Source organism: Orcinus orca, chromosome 2, assembly GCF_937001465.1.
Source record: "Orcinus orca chromosome 2, mOrcOrc1.1, whole genome shotgun sequence".
Taxonomy (NCBI): domain Eukaryota; kingdom Metazoa; phylum Chordata; class Mammalia; order Artiodactyla; family Delphinidae; genus Orcinus; species Orcinus orca.
The window spans coordinates 172,697,963-172,721,388 of NC_064560.1; the positions used below are offsets into that span (position 1 = coordinate 172,697,963).

General features: G+C 36.5%; 1 protein-coding gene across 14 annotated transcripts in view; it reads right to left on the reverse strand.

Moving 5' to 3' along the window:
* The window catches only part of NUMB (NUMB endocytic adaptor protein), a 182,544-nt gene that overhangs the window by 32,901 nt on the left and 126,217 nt on the right, over positions 1–23,426 (reverse strand). For all 14 annotated transcript variants that reach the window (XM_033438274.2, XM_033438310.2, XM_033438095.2 and 11 more), the window contains one exon: positions 5,127–5,201. In XM_033438274.2, the coding sequence (XP_033294165.1) occupies positions 5,127–5,201 (75 nt within the window). The remainder of the gene's footprint in view (positions 1–5,126; positions 5,202–23,426) is intronic.

Consider the following 23,426-nt stretch of genomic DNA (forward strand, 5'->3'; position numbering starts at 1 on the left):
CCAATGAAAAAACCAGTCCACACTCAAATGATCACAAAGTAACATTAAAAAAATGCTACACTTAAATTATGAGTGTGAAGGGAGGGTCCTTGTCAGACTTTTTCTTGCTGAGTTCAAGATGCCACTTTGAGAATTCTTACTTATGCATTAGGACAGGTTTGTATGTATGTGTGTGCTGATCAATTCCATAGCAACTGTGGGGAAATAATAGATATGTTCTATTTCAAACACAGAATAAATCATCTATAAAGAACACATGGCCAATGCTTTCACTGGAGCTGAGAAAACTAGTATATTTGAGAACCAAACCACATCTGTTAACCACAACTAAAATTTGAAGAATAGGGTTGTTTTCTTTTTAAATGCTACTGTTTTAGAAGAAAGAAATTTGTACTGACAGTTATAACTATACAATTCTAAAACTACATAGGTAAAAGAGACACAATTGTCTGTGGTCCCAGCACCAATTTTTAAGCATATACAAACCTTGAAAACTGCCCACCATTTAAAATCTGAAGAACTTATGCAAAGTAGATGAGTTCTAACTCACCCAAGCTAGCTTAACTTTAACATTTCCTAGTTTTGGTTGAACTATACTTTAAGCCTTTACCTTTTATAATCCATTATTAATAGTGAATAAATGTCTAGAAAAAGACAACTCTACAGAAATTTGACTCATAAAACTCATTCAATACTCTCAAACACTGAATGGTTTATTTTTTCTCTAGGTTTTGAAAATCACAAACAGCATCAAATATTTCCATAAAATGTTTTGAACTTAAGCTAGAAATATAATAAGGTAATTGGGATAGTTGTAACAATAAGACTAAGCTTATTTCTGCTGCCAAGTTTGGTGACCCTAGTTTCGTTAGACTTTTAGGTAACCACCAGCTTTTAAAAGATGCAGCCCAAGTTAAAAGATTCACCATTCTTTAGGGATAGGAAGATGTGGGAAGGAGATTCGTTAATATTTAATTTAGCTCCCAGAAAAGCTCCTGTTAAACATGGAGTTTGCCTTCTATTTATAAAAGACCTCAGATGTTAATGAAAAAAGTTGACGTGCAAAATGCATCAAAAGACAGTTATTAGAGTAGAGAATAATATTAATTTAAAAAAATTAAATTATGATTCTTTTACCTGCTAAAACAAGAACATACATTAAAACAAATTTATCAAATAGCAAATAAAAAATCAACATATTAGAAACTGGTAGTGTAATGAAACTAGTCTAAAACCAAGACAGAGAGGGAGAAACACAGAGACAATGGGAAGAAAAGACATTTTAAAAGGAAAGGCATCTTGCACCAGTATCAAGCAAGATAACCAAAGGTCCAATACACTTTTTACAAAATAGATTGATAAATGACAGTACTCCTCCCCCTGCAACTAACTCTGCATTAAGGCAATGAAAATGGGCAATAGTCATTTCTGTCATTTATCCTATACAATCTAAGTCCCTAAGTGGCTAACTGGTAAAATTATGCCACAAAGTAAATGAATGGCAAATAACTGTAACTAACTTTATGCATATAAAGTAAAAAAAATTTAAACATATTTATGCTCTGAGAAGCATATGTTGTTTAGTTACAATATCTTTTCATTTGAAAATATTAAGTATGCTGATAACTTCTAACTGAAGTTAAAGTAATCCTAAATTGTAAGGGACTACTTGGAAGGAAAAAAAAAAACTTGCAAATTATCCTGCTTCTTCAAGCCCGCACAAATTTAAAAAGCGCTAGAATGTTACACTTTTAGTTCAAAGATCATTTGAGTGATAGGTTTAAGATGTTTGTTTTCCTATTTAACTGGTACATCTGAGCTACATAATTCTTTAAATTTTAAAACTTTTCTGGCATTCAAACTTGTTCCAGACATGCTATTTCTTCTTTAATCTGTAGGTCTGTACATTTTTACATTTGCTTCCATTTATTTGAAACGATAAGAGGAATATTTATCATCTATGAAAATAAACAAACATCTCCAGACACATAGCTTTTGGCACAATATAAGCATCTGGCACAGTAGATTATACATGTTTGTTAGATGAATGTTCGCTAAAAGAAGGGAAAAAGGCATCTAGAAAATTCTGTATAGTAAAAATATGAAAAGAAGACAAAAAGCATGAATTTTTGTGGACTAACATGATCTGAGATGAACAACATCTGAAGACTTCCAACTTTCTGCAGCCTTTTTCATACAGCATTAGAAAGGGTATTAATAGAAGGGGAAGTTCCAGTGAGTATAATAAATAGGAAATTGGCACTAGTCTCCCAAAAATTCAATCTTATTTTTAAAAATACTTGTTTGCCTGTGCAAAATTATTATACAACACTTGCTCCAAGTCTCCTGGGTAGGGTTAGTCTGAAAAATTTTAAAGAACTTCTTGAATCAAAAGTTCAGAAGTGGTCAATCTTCCTTCAAAGTTCAAAAGTTTAAGTATGTCCAGAAAAGCAATCCAAATATGCATAATTTCATTTTAGTTGTAAAAGACCATGGGGAAATAAGGATTTTTAAGAGATATGCAAAAGGGTTTCATAAACTTTAAACATTAAATATAACATTGTTATGATGGTTATTACAAAATTCAATTTGACCCCATATTGAGGACTGAATTGTTTTCTGTATATTTATTCCAGAAATATTTTTTGAGTGGCTACTATGTGCCAGACACTGTTCCAGGCATAGATATAATTTTTCAAACAGCAATTTGGTTCCGATTTCTAGTAAAAATAAAAACTTATTTTTTCGATAATTTTATTATTTAAATAAGTCCTGTATCTCAAATAACCATGCTTATAGTTTACAATTTCCTTGGTTAAAACCAAAAGGTAAAATAAAAAACTTCACTCAACTAAACAATCAGTTTTAAAACTAGACGGCTTCCCTGGTGGCTCAGTGGTTAACAATCAGCCTGCCAATGCAGGGGACACAGGTTCGAGCCCTGGTATGGGAAGATCCCACATGCCGCAGAGCAACTAAGCCCGTGCGCCACAACTACTGAGCCTGTGCTCTAGAGCCCGCATGCCACAACTATGGAAGCCTGTGCACCTAGAGCCCACGTTCTGCAACAAGAGAAGCCACTGCAACGAGAAGCCCACGCACCACAACGACGAGTAGCCCCTGCTCGCCGCAACTAGAGAGGGCCCAGGCACAGCAATGAAGACCCAACGCAGCCATAAATAAATAAATAAATGGACAGATAGATAGATAGATAGATAAATAAATAGAGGCAGGCACTCTGCCCTTATTAAAAATAAATAAATAAATAAAAATAAAAATAGAGAATAGTGGCTATCTCTGGGACTGCAAGAGATTTTATGTACTGTTTTTGTTCATTTGTATTTTACAGAATGAACATATACTACCTATGTAATAAAGAGAGGTTTCTAATTAAAAGCAGGTTAAAGAAAACTAGACAGTGAAGAGGACTGACTGCTCATTAAACAACTAAATACCACTTCTTAATTATCTTCTGGGCAAACTTAAACCATCCCTAGTTTTTCCTTATTTAGAGAGTAAACATGAAGCCATATGCTGAATTAAGACTTTCCAAAGGCTCATTCCACAGTGACCTTCCAAATGTTAAGTTTATGTAGGCTCTAAGATTTTAATAACTATTTAAGGTTTGTTTCAGGTCTATCTAGTCTATTCACTGATTCATCTGTTGTTTTCAGTTATTAGCATTATGATGTTTAATGACTAGTAGGGTAAATCATTGCATTACTTTTTAAAATGTTCTTAGAAAATCTTATTCTATTACTGAACTTAGAATTATTTTGTTAAATAAGAGATTGAATTTAAATTTCCTGGAAAACTGCATTATCTGAGGCTGTATTTAACTGGGGACTATATTTACATGGACACGGCAAGTCTATAAATTATTATATAAAGTCCCTTTAACATTAATGATGATTAAATGGAGAGCACAGATAGACTAAGAAGGGCTTCAAACATTTAAGAATTTAAATGACCAAAATCTGCAGTAAAGGGTATGTATGTGTGTCTATATATTGTTTTGTTTTTTAGTTTTTTGCATACTATAATCAGTTATTTTTCTCCTCCTCTCCTTTCTATAATAGATTCAGACATTTGTTCGAAAACATAATCCACTTCTCTGAGTTGGTTGCTTCCTTGACTTTGTATCTTTTATATTGAGGAACTGTATGTAAGAGGTCATATAGAATGTACCAAGAAGCAGAAAAGTTTTGATTAAGCAAATTGAGGGGAAAAAAAAGCACTCATTAGTAGCCAAACTTGTGGCAGCCCACCATACCAGCAAACCCAAAGCAACAAGTATTTAATGCTGTTCTGGGGCAAGGGCATGCAGAAGTAATGCTTAAAGCTTTCACAGCAAAGGGGGGAAAGGCCACACATTGGAGAGAAGGTTGTGAAGAGGGCTGTCAGAATTTAAGAAACATTCTTCAAACCTATCCAAAATATGAAGTTAACACTTTAATCTTAACCTTTATGAACTCTGAACTCATTCTCTCCTTTTATTAAATACACAGGCATGTGCCTGGGATGTGTTCTATGGCATAACAGGCAAAACAGACATTATTTATCCTGGAAAAGGACTCTCCATTTCAAGTATGCTGAAGTTTGTGCAAAAGGCAGGGAAATACATTGTTTATGTTAGAGGAGTATAGAGAAGGAAACTGGGGAGTAGCAGTAATGATAATTAAGTCTCCCCAAAATGTAAACCTCACCTGCTGTCAACACAGATATCTCTATTTTACACTTTTTCCTGGAAAGCTGTTTCTTATAGAGTTAAAATCAGTAATTTATAACCCAGTTGTCACAGTTAGGTTAAAAGACTAACTGTAATAGTTTTATCCTGGTTTTAGAATATTATTCATCTATAAGAATTCATACCACTTGCTTAATATGGGTTCTGAATTAAAAGTATCTTTTAGATAATGTCTGGCCTAAATTGAAGAAGTTGGTCATTGTAACTTACACCTTTGGATGGACAACGTGAAATGCTCTTTATTAATGAGCCCACATATTTTGCCTTAAGAGAAATACTGTTCTTACTGGATAGTGGGTCACTAAAATTTACTGAGCAAAATCTTTTGAGAAAATATTTACAGCATATAGATCAACACTGGCAACCATCAAATACATACAGCTTTCAATCTTTTTACAGCATCTTCACAGATGTGCATTCCTCTTGATTCATCAACTTCTACATGCCCAAGGTACTGTAGAAAGAAGAGAAAAGTTACAGCTATTGCTGTTTACTGAGTAGCTACTATACAGTAGATATTACATGGTAGAAAACTGAATATTAAAATTCCTGCACTCAAGAAACTCACAGCCATTATAGAAGAGTTAAGGTAATGTCACTTTACTTACCCTCAGTGTCCTCATGTGACTGAGATTTAGAATAAAGGTCTCCAAGAGCTGTTATAGAGGAGTAGGCGAAAAAGTACATGATAAGCACTAAATGTTACCTGAATCTATTGGATCTGAGGCATAACAGCCTATGCTAGACACAGTTACTATATCTCTAAACATAAAAATAGTCCTAAAACAAAGTGTGTGTGTGTGTGTGTGTGTGTGTGTGTGTGTGTGTGTGTGTTGAAAAGGTACAAATAAAAAACAGTTACTCAAGGGCTGAAGAGATCACATACTCCTTTTATGGGAAGCACATAAGAACAGGGCAGAAAACTAAAATTTTAAGAAGGTAGTGAGTGCATCTGAGCTTTAGAAGATGTGCAGAACTTGAAGAAGCTGTATTGGAAAGGTTGGGAACCTATTTTAGGCAGGTAGAATTTAACAAAAGCTATAGGTGTAGAATAGAATAACTATATATCAGCAAATATTCCTGTCTGGCAAGAATATGAGGTATATGCAGCTGGGGAATTTGAACACTGAAATGAGTCTGTACTTAATCCTCGAGGCAATGGAGAGCTAATAAACCTTTTTTTGGTTTGTTTTTGCAAGGTAGTAATATTATTCAAATTGTACCTTAGTATGGGAATAGTCTTGGGTTAGAAAGCACAAAGGATGATGGCAATATCACAAGTGCTCTCTCTTAAAAGGAAATTTAGAGTCTGGTTCTGGGTAAGATGGAGTAGACATACATTACCCTGTCCCACCCTCTGAATGAAACCATAAAACCAGAACAGAATACATGGAAGCACCTATTTGAGTTCTCTGTAAAGAGTATAAGATGAATCAGAGAAGAATACCAGAATTCAAGGTATTTCTGAACTGGCAGGGAGTTTACCTTCCCTGCCCCTCCTCCCCTTTGGTACCTCCAGCCTGAACTTTACACAGCCAGATATCCAAGTGAGTGCTATGGCACAGACAGAACTCTGGGAAAAGCACTCTAGCTCTGGCCCAAGGACCAGGTAAGGTAACTCCTTATCCTCAGAGAGTATAGGAATCCCCCTCCCTTTTATTTATCTTTTTTTGAACTTTCACATCCCAGTCCCCAGGAAATTCCGTGGTGGTGTCTGTGGTAGCAGCAAGGGAAACCTGCAAGAGCCACACACCTCTGAGAAAAGGCGGCTGTCCTCTGTTTAAAGAGACTGTGATTCCAGGAAGGTGGGCCAACACCTCCACCCCCCTTTCTACTTCCCCCTCGCCGAATCTCCCACCATTTGGCCCTGGATGAAGATGAAACAGTAGTAATTCATGGGCACAATAACCAGTGCCCTACGAAACACAGGCATGGAGAGTTTAAGTAACTTGCCCAAAACCATTCAGCTAGTGAATGCTCAAACCCAAGCAGCCTGACCCAGGACAGTCCTATAATGTTCATATACTGAATTTTTCATTTTTACCTCTATCTTTCCAATACTGAATAAATGCATAAAACCAACATATTAAAATCAATTTAGGAAACTGTTGGACTTTAGGTAGCAAAATACCTGAGGTATCGATCATAAAGATCATATAGACTAAGGACATTAAAGAATTGTAACAGCTATAATTTTGAATAAACATTATACAAAGCAGCAAGAATGCTCACTTTTAAGTGAATCAAATAATATATATATTCAGTTATATATAATATATATTATATATATATTCCTTTTCAGATTCTTTTCCATTACAGGTTATTACAAGATATTGAATAGTTCCCTGTGCTATACAGTAGGTCCTTGTTGGTTATCTATTTTATACATAGTAGTGTGCATCTGTTAATTCCAAACTCCTAATTTATCCCTCCCTTCCCCTTTACCATCTGGTAACTGTAAGTACATTTTCTATGTCTGTGAGTCTGTTTTGTGAATAAGTTCATTTGTATCGTTTTTTTAGATTCCACATATAAGTGATATCATATAATATTTGTCTTTCCCTGTCTGACTTCTTCACTTAGCATGAAAATCTCTGGGTCCATCCATGTTGCTGCAAATGGCATTATTTCATTCTTTCTTATGGCTGAGTAATATTCCATTGTATGTATATATCACATCACCGTATCCATTCATCTGTCGATGGATACTTAGGTTGCTTCCATGTCTTGGCTATTGTAAATAGTGCTGCTATGAATACTGGGGTGTATGTATCTTTTTGGTTTTTTTTTTTTTTTTGGCCATGCCATGCAGCATATGGGATCTTAGTTCCCCAACCAGGGACAGAACTTGTGCCCCTGCAGTGGAAGCACGGAGTGGTTAACCACTAGACCACCAGGGAAGTCCCTGCACGTATCTTTTTGAATTACAGTTTTCTCCAGATATATGCCCAGGGGTGGGATTGCTAGATCATATGGTAACTGTATTTTTAGTTTTTTAAGGAACGTCCATACTGTTCTCCATAGTGGCTGTACCAATTTACATTAACACCAACAGTGTAGGAGGGTTCCCTTTTCTCCACACCCTCGCCAGCATTTATTATTTGTAGACTTTTTGATGATGGCCATTCTGACTGGTGTGAGGTGATACCTCATGGTAGTTTTGATCTGCATTTCTCTAATAATCAGCAATGTCGAGCATCTTTTCATGTGCCTGTTGGCTATCTGTATGTCTTCTTTGGAGTAATGTCTATTTAGGTCTTCTGCTCATCTTTTGATTGGGTTGTTTGTTTTCTGATATTGATGTGTATGAACTGTTTGTATATTTTGGAAATTAAGCCCTTGTTGATCACATCGTTTGCAAATATTTTCTCCCAGCCCATAGGTTGTCTTTTCATTTTGTCTATGGTTTCCTTTGCTGTGCAAAAGCTTCTAAGTTTAAGTCCCATTTGTTTACTTTTGCTTTTATTTCTTTTGCCTTGGGAGACTGATCTAAGAGAATATTGCTACGACTTATGTCAGAGGATGTTTTGCCTATGTTCTCTTCTAGGAGTTTTATGGTGTCATGTCTTGTATTTAAGTCTTTAAGCCATTTTGGGTTTATTTTTGCATATGGTGTGAGGGAGTGTTCTAATTTCATTGACTTACATGCAGCTGTCCAGCTTTCCCAACACCACTTGCTGAAGAGACTAACTTTTCTCCAATGTGTATTCTTGCTTCCTTTGTCGAAGATTAATTGACCATAGGTGTGTGCGTTTATTTCTGGGCTCTCTATTCTGTTCCACTGATCCATATGTCTGATTTCATGCCAATACCACATTATTTTGATTACTGTAGCTTTGTAGCATTGTCTGAAGTTGGGGGGTGGGGTTGTGCCTCCAGCTTTGTTCTTTTTCCTCAGGATTGCTTTGGCAATTCCGGGTCTTTTGTGGTTCCATATAAATTTTAGGAGTATGTGTTCCAGTTCTGTGAAAAAGTCATGGGTAATTTGATAGGGATCACATTAAATCTGTAGATTGCTTTGGGTAGTATGGCCATTTTAACAATATTAATTCTTTCAATCCAAGAGCATGGGATATCTTTCCATTTCTTTGAATTGTCTTCTATTTCCTTCATCAATGTTTTATAGTTCTCAGCATATAAATTTTTCATCTCCTTGGTCATGTTTATTCCCAGGTATTTTCTTTTTTGATGCAATTTTAAACGGGATTTTTTTTTTTTAACTTTCACTTTCTGATATTTCGTTGTTAGTGTAAAGAAATGGAAAAGATTTCTGTATGTTAATCATGCATTCTGCTACCTTGCTGAACTCATTTATCAGTTCTAATAGTTTCTATGTGGAGTCTTTAGGGTTTTGTATATAAAGTATCATGTCATCTGCATATAATGACAATTTTACCTCTTCCCTCCCAATTTGGCTACCTTCTGTTCCTTTTTCTTGTCTAGATTAGAAAAATTTTAATTCAAAATTATAGGCTGTCAGAAATGTCAAGTGTTTGGTGACTCTGTGAACTCGTTCTAGATGTTGAGATTGAGCTCACACCCAGAAATAATAGAATACTTTGTCACTGAAGACTGCTTTTCATCATTCAGTCAGATGCTACAGTGATATACTACATATTACACTCAAATCCTGGAAAGTTGTATTTTTCAGCTTGGAGACAGTGATGAATGGCCATTTAAATAGTTCTTTGAATTCGGCTCTAGAAAATATTCTTTCATGTTCTGTTGATATTTGGCTTTCTTCAAAGCCTAATAATATATTCTTAATTTCTTGGTCCAATAAGTAAAGAAAATCAAGTACTGGGAAAGAGTAAAATCTCAGCAATTGAGCTCTCAGCATTGCTGTTCTAACAGTTTAAGAAATTCTGACATCTCATTCTGGGTACCTTGCCACATATACTATCAATTTTTTAAAATTTGTTATTTTGTTTTTTAATTTATTCTCTATCCTTGATCACTGACTCAATGCCAAATATGTATTTTTAAAAATTACATTATCCTGAATTTTCTATTTTGCTGTACCAATATTTCTTTCTATTTTGGCACAAGCTGCTATTTTGATCATTATGTTAACAACTGCTTTGGCATAATCACTTTTGCTAATTTTTATCCCACAGAATTTTCCTGGTTATTTCCCATGTTTATTCTTTGGGATCAACTTTGTAGTAATTTTGTTCAGTTGCTGACAAATAAAACCTTTGGGATTTTAATTAAGATTACCTTAAATTCACTGGTTAATTTGAGAAAAACTGACATAATATTGACCCATTCCATCTAATACTATTTATTCAAGTCTTTTATGTCTCTGAAGTTTTAAGGTAGGCTTCAAATACACATTTTCTAGATTAATAAGTATTTAATAATTTTTGTTGCTACTGTGAACTGGCTTTACACCCATTATTTATGTATATATTTGTGTATATATATTCTTTTAAAAGACTTTAGTTTTTAGAGCAGTTTTAGGTTCACAGGAAAACTGAGCAGAAAAGTACAGAGTTCCCATATACCCTCTGCACCGCCCCCCCAGCTTCCCCCACTATCACATTCCACACCAGAGTGGTACATTTGTTACAATCAACAAACCTATAGTTTATCCACAGTCTATATTAGGTTTTACTTTTGGCGCTGTAAAGTCTATGGATTTTAACAAATGTATAATGACATGTATTCACCATTGTAGTATCATACAGAATAGTTTCACCGCCCTAAAAATCCTCTGTGTTCCTCCTATTCATCTCTTCTTCTCCCCTAAACGCTGGCAAGCACTGATCTTTTTACTGTCTCCATAGTTTGGCCTTCTCCAGAACTGTCATGGAGTTGGAATCATACAGTATGTAGCCTTTCCAGACTGGCTTCCTTCACTAGTAATATGCATTTAAGGTTCCCCATGTCTTTTCATATATTCCATTGTGTGAACATATCACAGTTTATTTATCCATTCACCTGCTGACAGACATCTTTGTTGCTTCCAAGTTTGGCAATTATGAATAAAGTGGCTATAAACATCCGTGTGCAGGTTTTTGTGTGGACATAAGTTTTCAACTCATTTGGTTTGAGTGTGATTGCTGGGTCATATGGTAACTGTATATTTAGTTTTATGAGAAAACTTCTCCTAAAATCTTCTAAAGTGGCTGTCCCATTTGCATTCCCACCAGCAATGAATTACAGTTCCTGTTGCTCCATGTTTTAACCAGCATTTGATGTTGTCAGTGTTCTGGATTTTGACCATTCTTGATAGGTGTGTAAACTCATTATATTTTTATTTGTATATAATTTGTCTTTCCCTCTCTGGTTGCTTTCAAGATTTTCTTAGTCTTTGATATCTACAGTTTCATTCACGTGTCTAGGAAACAGACTTTTTTTTTTAGATTGAGATATAATTCACGTACCATACAATTCACTCAACGTGCACCACTGAGTCATCAATTAATTTTTTTAAATTGTGGTGAAATACATATAACATAAAATTTGCCAAAAAAAGTTGCCATTTAAACTATTAAGTGTATAGTTCAGTGGTATTTATTATATTCACGATGTTGTACAACCATTACCACTACCTATTTCCTGAACTTTTTCATCACTCCAAACACAAACGCTGAAAACATTAAGCAGTGACTCCCAAGTTCTCCCTTCCTTCAGCTCCTGGTAATCTCTAATCAACTTCCTGTCTCTATGAAATTGCCTATTTTAGATATGTCATATAAGTGGAATCACAATATTTGTCCTTTCATGTACAGCTTATTTCACTTAGCATAATGTTTTCAAGGTTCATCCATGTTGTAGCACATATCAAAACTTCATTCCTTTTAATGGTGGAATAATATTCCATTCTATGTATATACCACATTTTGTTCATCCATTCACCTATTGACAAAACACCTGGGTTGTTTCCACCTTTTGGTTATTATGAATAATGCTGCAATGAATGCTGACATATAAGTATCTGTTTGAATCCCTGCTTTCAATTCTTTGGGTATATGCCTAGGAGTAGAATTACTGGGTAATTATATGTTTAGCTTTGTGAGGAACTGTCCGTTTTCCATAGTGTTGCACCATTTTACATTCCCATCAAAATGTATGAGAGCTTCAATTTTTCTATATGCTTATCAGCACTTTATTTTCCTTTTAAAAAAAAATTATACCAACCTAATACGTGTGAAGCATATCTCGTGATTTTGATTTGCATGCCCCTAATGACTAATAATATTGAGCACCTATCTTTTCATATGCTAATTGGCCATTTGTATATCTTCTTTAGAGAAATGCCTAGTCACATCCTTTGCCTATTTTAAAAATTGGGTTTTACTCTTTAGATATATGATCTCCAAATATTTTCTGCTGTTCTTTGGGTTGCCTTTTCACTTTCTTTCTTCAAAAGAAAACGTCCTTTGATGCATAAAATTTTTCAATTTTGATGAAGTTCAGTTTATCTATCTTGGGCTTCCCTGGTGGCTCAGTGGTTAAGAATCCACCTGCCAATGCAGGGGACACAGGTTCGAGCCCTGGTCCAGGAAGATCCCACATGCCACAGAGCAACTAAGCCTGTGTGCCACAACTACTGAGCCTGTGCTCTAGAGCCCGCGAGCCACAATTACTGAAGCCCGTGCACCACAACTACTGAAGCCTGTGCACCCTAAAGCTTGTGCTCCACAACAAGAGAAGCCACTGCAATGAGAAGCCCACGCACCACAATGAAGAGTAGCCTCGCTTGCCGCAACTACAGAAAGCCCACGCACAGCAACAAAGACCCAAAGCAGCCAAAAATAAACAAACAACAACAAAAAATTATCTCTCTTTTCTTTTGCTGCTCATGCTAAGGACTCCACTGCCAGATCCAAAGCCATGAAGATTTACCCCTATGTTTTCTTCTAAGAGTTTTATGGTTTTTACTCTTATATTTAGGTCACTGATTCACTGAGTTAATTTTTTACATAGTCTGAGGCAGAAATCCAACTTCACTCTTTCATATGGAAATCCAGATGTCCCAGAACCACTGGGTGACAAGACAATTTTTTCTCCATTGAATGAACTTTGCACACTTGTCAAAAATCACTTGGATGTAGATGTATTAGACTAATTTTTATTTATCCCATTTGCTTCTTCAATCTGAGGATTCAAACACTGCTCTGAATGAATTCATCCTCCTCTCTCTTCCTGGAGCTTCCATTAGGTCTGCTAGTGTCATTGGACTTTTAAATTTGTTCATCCACGTTTCTTAACCTCTTTTTCATATTTTCTCTTGTGCTGCATTCTGGGTAACTTCATCGAATTTATTTTCCAGTTTACCAATTGCCTTTTCAGCCAGCTCTAATTCACTATTTAATCTATTTACTAAGTTCAATTTCAGTAATAGTGTTTTTCATTTTTAGAAGGTAAGATTTGATTCTTTGTCAAATCTGCCCATTCCTTTTTTCACTGTTTTATTTTTTTTCCTATGGTTTGAATTCATTTTTTGGTTTCTAATAATTTTATATATACACATTTTATAGTCTCCTCTATAGCCTATTATTTCAAGTTCTTAGAGTGTTAATCCTCTTGTTAATCTTTATTGTATAATCCTTTACTGTCTCTGTTGATCATTTCCACATATGATTTAAAACTTTAAAAAAACTGTAAGCTCACCTCTAGTGAAGCTCAATTTTTGTAGGGAAATTTCATGCATTCTACATTGTGGAGTAGTTTTACATTTGCTTCTAAAAGGTACCGCAGATGTTTAGTAGCCTAAGACCTACTGTATATTAATTTGAAGATTCTTACATCATGCAGGTTTTAGCACATCAAGTCCAAATCCATGGTTTCAATTTTTCCTGGGAGATTCCTTTTCTCACCCAAGTTCTGGGTAGAGGAATGCTTCCTTTTTTGTTTTTGTTGTGTTTTTTTTGGCTTTTCCTTCTAGTTCTCTATTTCACTGCTTGTAAAGCCCACTGAAGGTTCTGTTCCATGCTGGGTTCTCAGTTCTAATTCTCTACTTTTTATGAGTCCAGGACCTTCAGAATGGATGTTAAAACCAAAGGCTCTAGCTCACAAACCGTTTCCCTCTTAGGCTGCTAGTGTGATTTCTGCCTTGCTCTCAAATTCCCTCTTAATTTCTGGTAACTGGAGATCTGTCTTTATCGAAAGCTCAGCTATGGTTTAAGAGAAAAGTTTGTTTGAAAATACAGTCAGCATTTCTAGATATTTGTATTGGGAGTATTACTGTGTTAGCTTAATCCACATTCTGCCAGGATCTAAGACCTATAATATTTCCCAACTAAACTAACTGGTTTTTCTATCCACTGATTTCAGTCTATCTTAAAAGCAGCCAAAATACTAGAATTTCCTATCATTTTCAACAGTTTTTTGGGTTGATTCTCTTGGGTTTTTCAGATAGACATCATCTGCAGAAAAAGAAAATACAGAAAATATCTGGATTTCCCACATTTACAACTTTTGTTTATTTTCTTATCCAAAAGTACTTACTACCATTTCTCAATCACTGTCGAATAATAATGATGTTTAAGAACAACCTGACTTTCCTCCTGAATTCATTGTACATCTTTCATCATTATGCATGACTCTGGGATAGTTTTTCAGTCATTGAAAGAAAGTATTATGCTATTCTGATTTTGATAAGAAGATTTATCAGGATTGAAAAATAATATTTTTAATGTTTCCATTTTACTGATATAATCCACATAACATAAAATTAACCATTTTAAAGTGAATAATTCAGTGGCATTTAGTATATTCACAATGTTGTACAATCTCCACCTTTATCTAGTTCCAAAACATTTTTTTATTTATTATTAGACAATAATTACTTTACAATGTTGTGTTAGTTTCTGCTGCAGAACGAAGTGAATCAGCCATATGCATACACACATCCCCTCCCTCTTGGACCTCCCTCCCTCCACATCCCACCCAACTAGGCCATCACAGAGCACCGAGCTGAGCTCCCTGAGCTATACAGCAGGTTCCCACTAGCTATCTATTTTACACATGGTAGTGTATTTATGTCAAACCTAATCTCTCAACTCATCCCACCCCTCCTTGCCCCACTGTGTCCACATGTCCGTTCTCTATGTCTGCCTTTCTATTCCTGCCCTGAAAATAGGTTCATCTGTACCATTTTTCTAGATTCCACACATATGTGTTAACATACGATATTCGTTTTTCTCCTTCTGACTTCACTCTGTATGACAGGCTCTAGGTCCATCCACATCTCTACAAATGACTCAATTTCATTTCTTTTTATGGCTGAGTAATATTCCATTATATATATGGACCACATCTTCTTTATCCATTTATCTGTCGATGGACATTTAGGTCGTTTCCACGTCCTGGCTATTGTAAATAGTGCTGCAATGAACATTGGGGTGCATGTGTCTTTTTGAATTATGATTTTCTTAGGGTATATGCCCAGTAGTGGGACTTCTGGGTCGTATGGTAGTTCTATTTTTAGTTTTTTAAGGAACCTCCATACTGTTCTCCACAGTGGCTGTATCAATTTACATTCCCACCAACAGTGCAAGAGGGTTTCCTTTTCTCCACACCCTCTCCAGCATTTATTGTTTGCAGATTTTCTGATGATGCTCATTCTGACCAGTGATACCTCATGGTAGTTTTTTTTTTTTTTTTTTTTGCGGTACGTGGGCCTCTCACTGTTGTGGCCTCTCCCGTTGCAGAGCACAGGCTCCAGACACGCAGGCTCAGCGGCCATGGCTCACGGGCCCAGCCACTCCGTGGCATGTGGGATCTTCCCGGACCGGGGCACGAACCCATGTCCCCTGCATCGGCAGGCGGACTCTCAACCACTGCGCCACCAAGGAAGCCCTCATGGTAGTTTTGATTTGCATTTCTCTAATAATTAGTGATGTTGAGCAACTTTTCTTATGCCTCTTGGCCATCTGTATGTCTTCTTTGCTGAAATGTCTACTTAGGTCTTCCACCCATTTCTTGATTGGGTTGTTTGTTGTTTTGATATTGAACTGCATGAGCTGTTTGTATATTTTGGAGATTAATACTTTGTTGCTTCATTTGCAAATACTTTCTCCCATTCTGAGGGCTGTCTTTTCATCTTCTATGCAAAAGCTTTTAAGTTTAATTAGGTCCCATTTGCTTATTTTTGTTTTTATTTTCATTACTCTAGGAGGTGGGTCATAAAAGATCTTGCTGTGATTTATGTCAGTGTTTTCCTATATTTTCCTCTAAGAGTTTTATAGTGTCTGGTCTTACATTTAGGTCTTTAATCCATTTTGAGTTTATGTTTGTGTATGGTGTTAGGGAGTGTTCTAATTTCATTCTTTTACATGCAGTTGTCCAGTTTTCCCAGCACCATTTATTGAAGAGGCTGCTTTGTCTCCATTGTATATTCTTGCCTCCTTTGTCATAGATTAGGTGACCACAGGTGCATGGGTTTATCTCTGGGCTTTCTATCCTGTACCATTGATCTGTATTTCTGTTTTTGCGCCAGTACCATACTTTATAGTAGCTTTATAGTCAAAACATTTTCTTTACACCATAAGAGGAACCTGTACCTATTAAGCATTTGCTTCCCAATGCCCCTCCACACAGGCCCTAACAATCAGTAACCTGCATTCTGTCTTTATGGATTTACCTATTCTGGATATTTCATATAAATGGAATCATACAATATGTGACCTTTCATGTCTGATATATTTCACTTAGCATACTGTTTTTGAGGTCACCACATTGTGGTATGGGGTCACCACACTGTAGTATGTATGAGTACTTTATTGCTTTTTATAGCTGATGTATTTCCATAGTTTGTTTTTCCATTCTTCCACTGAAGGACATTTGGGCTGTTTCCGTCTTTCAGCTATCATGAATAGTGGTGCTATCAGACATGAGTGTACATGTATTTATTTGAGTATCTGTTTTTGACTCTTTTGGGTGTATACCTAGCAGTAGAATTGCTGAGTCATATGGTAATTCTATGTTTAGCTTTTTGAGGAGCCACTAAACTGCTTTTCACAGAAGCTGAACCATTTTGCATTCCCATCAGCAATGTAAGAGGGTTCTGGTTTCTCCACATGCTCATCAACACTTGATTTCCTTTTTGTTTTTTTAAGTATAGGCATCCAAGTGGACATGATGTGGTACTGCATTGTGGTTTTGATATGTATTTCCTTAATGACTAATGATGCTGACTATCTTTTCATGTGCTTGTTGGCCATTTGTGTATCTTCTTTGGAGAAATTTCTATTCAAGTCCTCTGTCCCTTTTTAAATCAGGTTCTTTTATATATTCTGGATACTAGACTCTTATCAGACATATGATTTCCAAATGTTTTCTCCCAGTCTGTAGTTCTCTTTTCACTTTCTTGACGTCAATGCACAAAAGTTTTTAATTTTAATGAAGTCCAGTTCGTATATTATTTCCTTTTTTGCTCATGCTTTTGGTGTCATGTATATGAAGGTCACGAAGAGATCCCCATGTTATCAGCTAAGAGTTTTATGGTTTTACTCTTCTAGTTAGGTTGTTGATCCATTTTGAATTAATTTTTGTATATGGTGTGAGGTAGGAGTCCAGCTTCTTCTTCTTCTTTTTTTTTTTTGCGGTATGCGGGCCTCTCACTGTTGTGGCCTCTCCGGCTGTGGAGCACAGGCTCCAGACGCGCAGGCCCAGCGGCCATGGCCCACGGGCCCAGCCGCTCCGCGGCATGTGGGATCCTCCCGGACCAGGGCACGAACCCATGTCCCCTGCATTGGCAGGTGGACTCCCAACCACTGTGCCACCAGGGAAGCCCCCAGTTTCATTTTTTACCACGTGGAAATCCAGTTGTCCCATCACCATTTGCTGAAAAGACTATTCTTTCCCCATTGAATGGTCTCGGTATTCTTGTCAGAAATCAGTTGGCCATAGATGTTTAGGTTTATTTTTGTACTCTCAATTCTATTCTATTGTTCTATACATCTGTCCTTATGCCATTACTACAATGGTCTGATTACTTAAGCTTTGTACTAAGTTTTTAAATCAAAAAGTGTGAGTCCTTCAATGTCGCTTCCATTGCAATGATGAAGTCTCTTTCCTCTTAGGTCCATCAATTTGATGAACTATATCAAATTTCCTAATACTGAATCATTTGTGGATTCTTGAGTTAAACCCTACTTTTAGATCCCATTTGTTCTACTTTTCTGCCTAGTTTTTCATCTATATTCTTAAGTGGAGTTGGTCTATGATTTTTTGTGTTTGTTTTATCTTTGTTAGGTAGTTGTATCAGGATTTTGTTAATGCCTTAAAAAAAAATTGGAAACTGTCCTCTTTTTCTTCCTTTCTTTCTCTCTTTTTTTCCCCCGTCAGCTCTGGTACAGTTAAATAGCATAAGAGTTATGCTTCAAGGTTGTGAAAGAAAACTGACCTGTAAAACCATCTATACTAAGTCTTTTGGGGATAGCTTTGGAGTTTTTTTGCTTTTTTTTTTTTTTTTTTTTTGGTGGTATGCGGGCCTCTCACTGTTGTGGGCTCTCCCATTGTGGAGCACAGGCTCCGGACGCGCAGGCTCAGCGGCCATGGCTCACGGGCCAAGCCGCTCCGTGGTATGTGGGATCTTCCTGGACCGGGGCACAAACCCATGTGCCCTGCATCAGCAGGTGGACTCTCAAGCACTGCGCCACCAGGGAAGCCCAGCTTTGGAGTTTTAATAACTTTCTCTATTTCCTTCATGGTTAGGGGTCTATTCAACTTTTATGCTTGTACTTTAGCTAATTTTAATAATGCATATTTTCCTAGAATATTCTTAATCTAAATTTTCAAATTTATCAAACTATACAGTATTCACATATTTAGTCTGTAATTGGGTCTCGCCATTTTCTTTCTTTTCTTTTTTCTTTTTTTTTTCTGCGCCACGTAGTGTGTGGGATCAAACCCACGCCCCATGCAGTGGAAGCATGGCATCTTAACCACTGGACTACCAGGGAAGTCCCTTCACACTTTCTTATCTCTAGTATCACCTATCTGTGTGTGTGTGGTGGTGGGGGGGTTTGCCTGCACCACATAGCCTGTGGGATCCCCGACCAGGGACTGAACCTGGGCTCTTGGCAGTGAACATGTGGTGTCCTAACCACTGAACTACCAGGGGATTCTCTTATATATGTTTTCTTTCTTGTTTTTTATTAAGGTTCATTTCTAATACTACCTCTGAGTTATTTAACCTCTGTTTCCATTTTATATTAATAATAAAATGAGAAAGTAGGGTTTTATGTTCTTTGAGTTACCTTTAGGTGCTGAGAAATGAATAGAGGTTTCAAAGTGTTTCCAAGGGATTTTATTCTATCATCTTGATCATCTCAACTGGTCACATATGGGTATTTATGCCAGGAAAAAAAAAAAAAAAGGAGGGAAGGCTTGGTGGAAAGAAGAAAACAAAAGTATCTCATATATGGACTAACTCAGTCGCATAATCTATTTTAGAAATGTGGAGATGGAAATCAGCCTTGTGTCTTATTAGACTATGAGAAAAACATGCCAATTGAAAAAACATTATTAAAGGGTCTCTTTTCTTCTCTGAGACACTATCTCACTGAAGAACTGCAGCTGATTTATGCTTTAATGGCTAAAATATTTGACTCTGGAACGTCTTTTGTCTGTATACCATTTCCAAACTCCCTTTGAGTCAGGGGCTTTTATTCACAAAAAGTAGTTTAGAAAAACTAGTACGTGGAATTTCATTCTTGGATGAATTAAGTCATTTTTCCTTTTCTTGAAAAAAATTATTTAAAAAGATTTCCCCCCTGCTTTGACTGTTATCCATGAGAAGAAATCGCAGAGCTCTGATGTGAGACACTGTACAGTCAGCAGTTCCCAGCATTAACAAAAAGTGACAGAATCATTAATTTATAAGAAGCTACAAGGCACATTATCACATACACATAGCCTATGTTATTTAGCAAATACAGGACACAGATGTGCAGAACATGACATCAGAATTTGTTTAGGGTCTTTAATCAAAAAGGAGTAGTTAAATTAAAATGGACTATTCTTTAAGTATAAATTTGGAATAATACAATTACATTTGAACAAGTGATCTAAACTAAGTATATTCCCTGGTGGACCAGTGGTTAGGACTCCGCACTTTCACTGCCAAGGGCCAGGGTTCAATCCCTTGTCAGGGAACTAAGATCCCACAAGTTGCACAGTGCGGCCAAAAAACCCCACTAAACTAAGCATATGTACTAAATCTAATCATGTAAATTTAAAGCTTAAAAGAACTTAAAGAGATCAAAAAACTTCACCTTCCAAATGAGACACTAGGTGTCAAAAAAGTTACGTGCTTTAGACAAGGTTATATAACTAGTAAATTAACAGGTGATAGTTCTGATAGTACCGAGAAGTACTAAACTACATGCATAATCAGGGGACCCTGCTACTTACCTGATCTCACCTCTACTTGTGCCATCTGCTCTAAAGACACTGGCCTCCTTGCTGTGCCTCCAACACACCAGGCTTTCTCCTACTCCAGCGTCTTTGCACTTGCTGCCCCACTGTCTACAATCTGCTTCCTCAGACACCTGAATGTTGCTTTCTTACTTTTTTTGGGTCTTTCCTAAAAAATCACTTTTTCAGTGAGGGATTCCCAGAGCATCCTATTTTAAATCTCACCCTCCACATACTCCCTTAACACCTAATTCCCTTTTTGTATGCCAGGTACATTTATTTGTTCATTGTTAACACCCACTAGAATGTATGCACTGTGCAAGGATTTTGTCTGTTTTGTTCCCTTGTGTTCCCAGTGCCTAGATGCCTACAACACAGCAGGCACTCAGTGAATATCTTTTGACTACATCAACGAATTACTGGACAGAGAAGGAAATGTACACATTACTTAGTGCTACATTAAACAATAATAAGAGTCATAATAATGAAAACTTTTACAATAAACTCAAGACAAAGAAAGGGAGACAATTTATGGTGTAGAATGCAAATATTATTGACCTATATAATGTTAAAAAGAAAAGCACAGTTGATATCAGTTTGAAGGTAAGAGAACAAAGGGTTTTAGTATTTTTATATTACATGGTAGGGAATGAAGACATACCATCTAAAATTAATAGAACAAAAAAATTTTATGAGTATAGGAAACCAAGAGAAAAAACTAAAAATAATCTAATCCCTGAAGTCTGCGTGGAGAAGGGGCACAGAGAAGATGGAAGGGCAGGATGTGTGGGTTAAATCATCCTTTCTCTTCTTTATAGTGGAGAACCAATGATAAGCATTGGTAAATGAAGAACAGACAGTAAAATCATATTATCTAAAGAACTTAAAATATTACCAATGGGAAGCAGAAATAAAAATGGTTAAGTGTCATTGGGGAGTGGGATTAGGGGTAGGGAAGGCACTGTTGTTTTTTAGCCACAAGCATATATCATATGAATGAAAAGCATATATCATGAAATTTTTTAAAGTTTAATTATATTCAAGACTGTTTTAATAAAGTAATTTTAAATTCACACATTGTGTTATAAAATTATAACAGTGCTTAAGAACACAACCCTCTAAATCTAGACTGCCAAAGTTCAAATCCTAACTTCAAATAATCAGATATCATCAACTATTCCCTAACAATATCATGTAATCTTACTGCATTTTACTCCACAAAGAAAATAAATTCTTAAGAGTTACTGAACAGACTAAATAGCCATTTCTCCAGAGAAGACATACAGATGGCCAAAAGGCACATGAAAAGATGCTCAACAATGTTAATTATTAGAGAAATGCAAACCAAAACTACTGAGGTACCACCTCACACTGGTTAGAGGGGCCACCATCAAAAAGTCTACAAATAATAAATGCTGGAGACGCTGTGGAGGAAAAGAAACCAACCTACATTGTTGGTGGGAATGTAAACTGGTGCAGCCACTATGGAGAACAGTATGGAGGTTCCTTAAAAAACTAAAAATAGAGCTACCATATGATCCAGCAATCCCACTCCTGGGCATATATCCAGAGAAAACTGTAATTCAAAAGATACATGTACCCCAATGTTCGTAACAGCACTATTTACAATAGCCAAGACATGGAAGCAACCTAAGTGTCCATCAACAGATGAATGGGTAAAGAAAATGTGATACATACATACAATGGAATATTACTCAGCCATAAAAAAAGAATGAAATAATGCCATTATCAGCAACATGGATGGACCTAGAGATTATCACACTTAGTGAAGTAAGCCATAGAAAGACAAATATCATGATATCACTTATATGTGCAATCTAAAAAAAAAAAGATAAAAATGAACTTATTTACAAAACAGAAATAGATCACAGACATAGAAAACAAATTTAGGGTTACCAAAGGGGAAAGGGGTGGGGGGGGGATAAAGTAGTAGTGGGATTAAAATATACATACTGGGCTTCCCTGGTGGCGCAGTGGTTAAGAATCCGCCTGCCAATGCAGGGGACATGGGTTTGAGCCCTGGTCTGGGAGGATCCCACATGCCATGGAGCAACAAAGCCCATGAGCCACAACTATTGAGCCTGCACTCTAGAGCCCAAGAACCACAACTCCTGAAGCCTGTGTGCCTGGAGCCCATGCTCTGCAACAAGAGAAGCCACTGCAACGAGAAGCCCGTGTACCCCAACAAAGAGTAGCCCCCACTTGCTGCAACTAGAGAAAGCCCGTGCGCAGCAACGAAAACCCAACACAGCCAAAAATAAATAAATAAAATAATATAAATAAATTTTTTAAAAACCAGGTTTAAAAAATAAATAAATAAAATAAAATATACATACTAGTTTATATAAAACAGATAACCAACAAGGACCTACTGTAGAGCAAGGTAAGTATACTCTATCTTGTAATAACCTATAATGGAAGAGAATGTAAACAAAGAATGTATAACTGAATCACTTTGCTGTACACCTGAAACTAACACAACATTGTATATCAACTATATTTCAGTAAATTTTTTTAAAAAAGAGTTACTGAATAGAGTTGAAGCTTCTTTGTAAAGTATACAGCAAATCATGAGTAACTGAAATGCTTGGGACGAATAAGCCAATAAACATTTCAAAATTTATGTTAAAAACTTATCTGAGGGCTTCCCTGGTGGCGCAGTGGTTGAGAGTCTGCCTGCCGATGCAGGGGACGCGGGTTCGTGCCCCGGTCTGGGAAGATCCCACATGCCGCGCGCGGAGCGTCTAGGCCCGTGAGCCATGGCCACTGAGCCTGCGCGTCCGGAGCCTGTGCTCCGCAACGGGAGAGGCCACAACAGTGAGAAGCCCACATACCGCAAAAAAACCCCAAAACAAACAAACAAACAAAACTTATCTGAAATATCTCATTGCTCTGATCCAAGGACCGATTTTTCCAAATTTTTAATGTTTCAGAAAGAAGAGCAAATTATGATGTATTTGTCATTGTCAGAGTGCTAGCAAACGTAGATGTGAATACAATGTATCTGTTCAACCAACTGTCACTTCAGTCGATTTATTTCATTGGTATCACACGTGGCTGAACATTAAGTTCTACAGTGTGAGGCAGCTTTGAAACAAAACATTACATATGCAGAAGATTGTCACACACAAGCAATAAAATTATAAGCAGCAGAAAATATCTCATCTCTTGGGATAAACAGAATTTTTAAAGCTGGGAGAGGTTGGTATAACCAGTGCATAAGTCCTCAGGCACCAAACATCTATCAAAAACTTCCGGCTACTTTTCAAGAGAACACATTTAA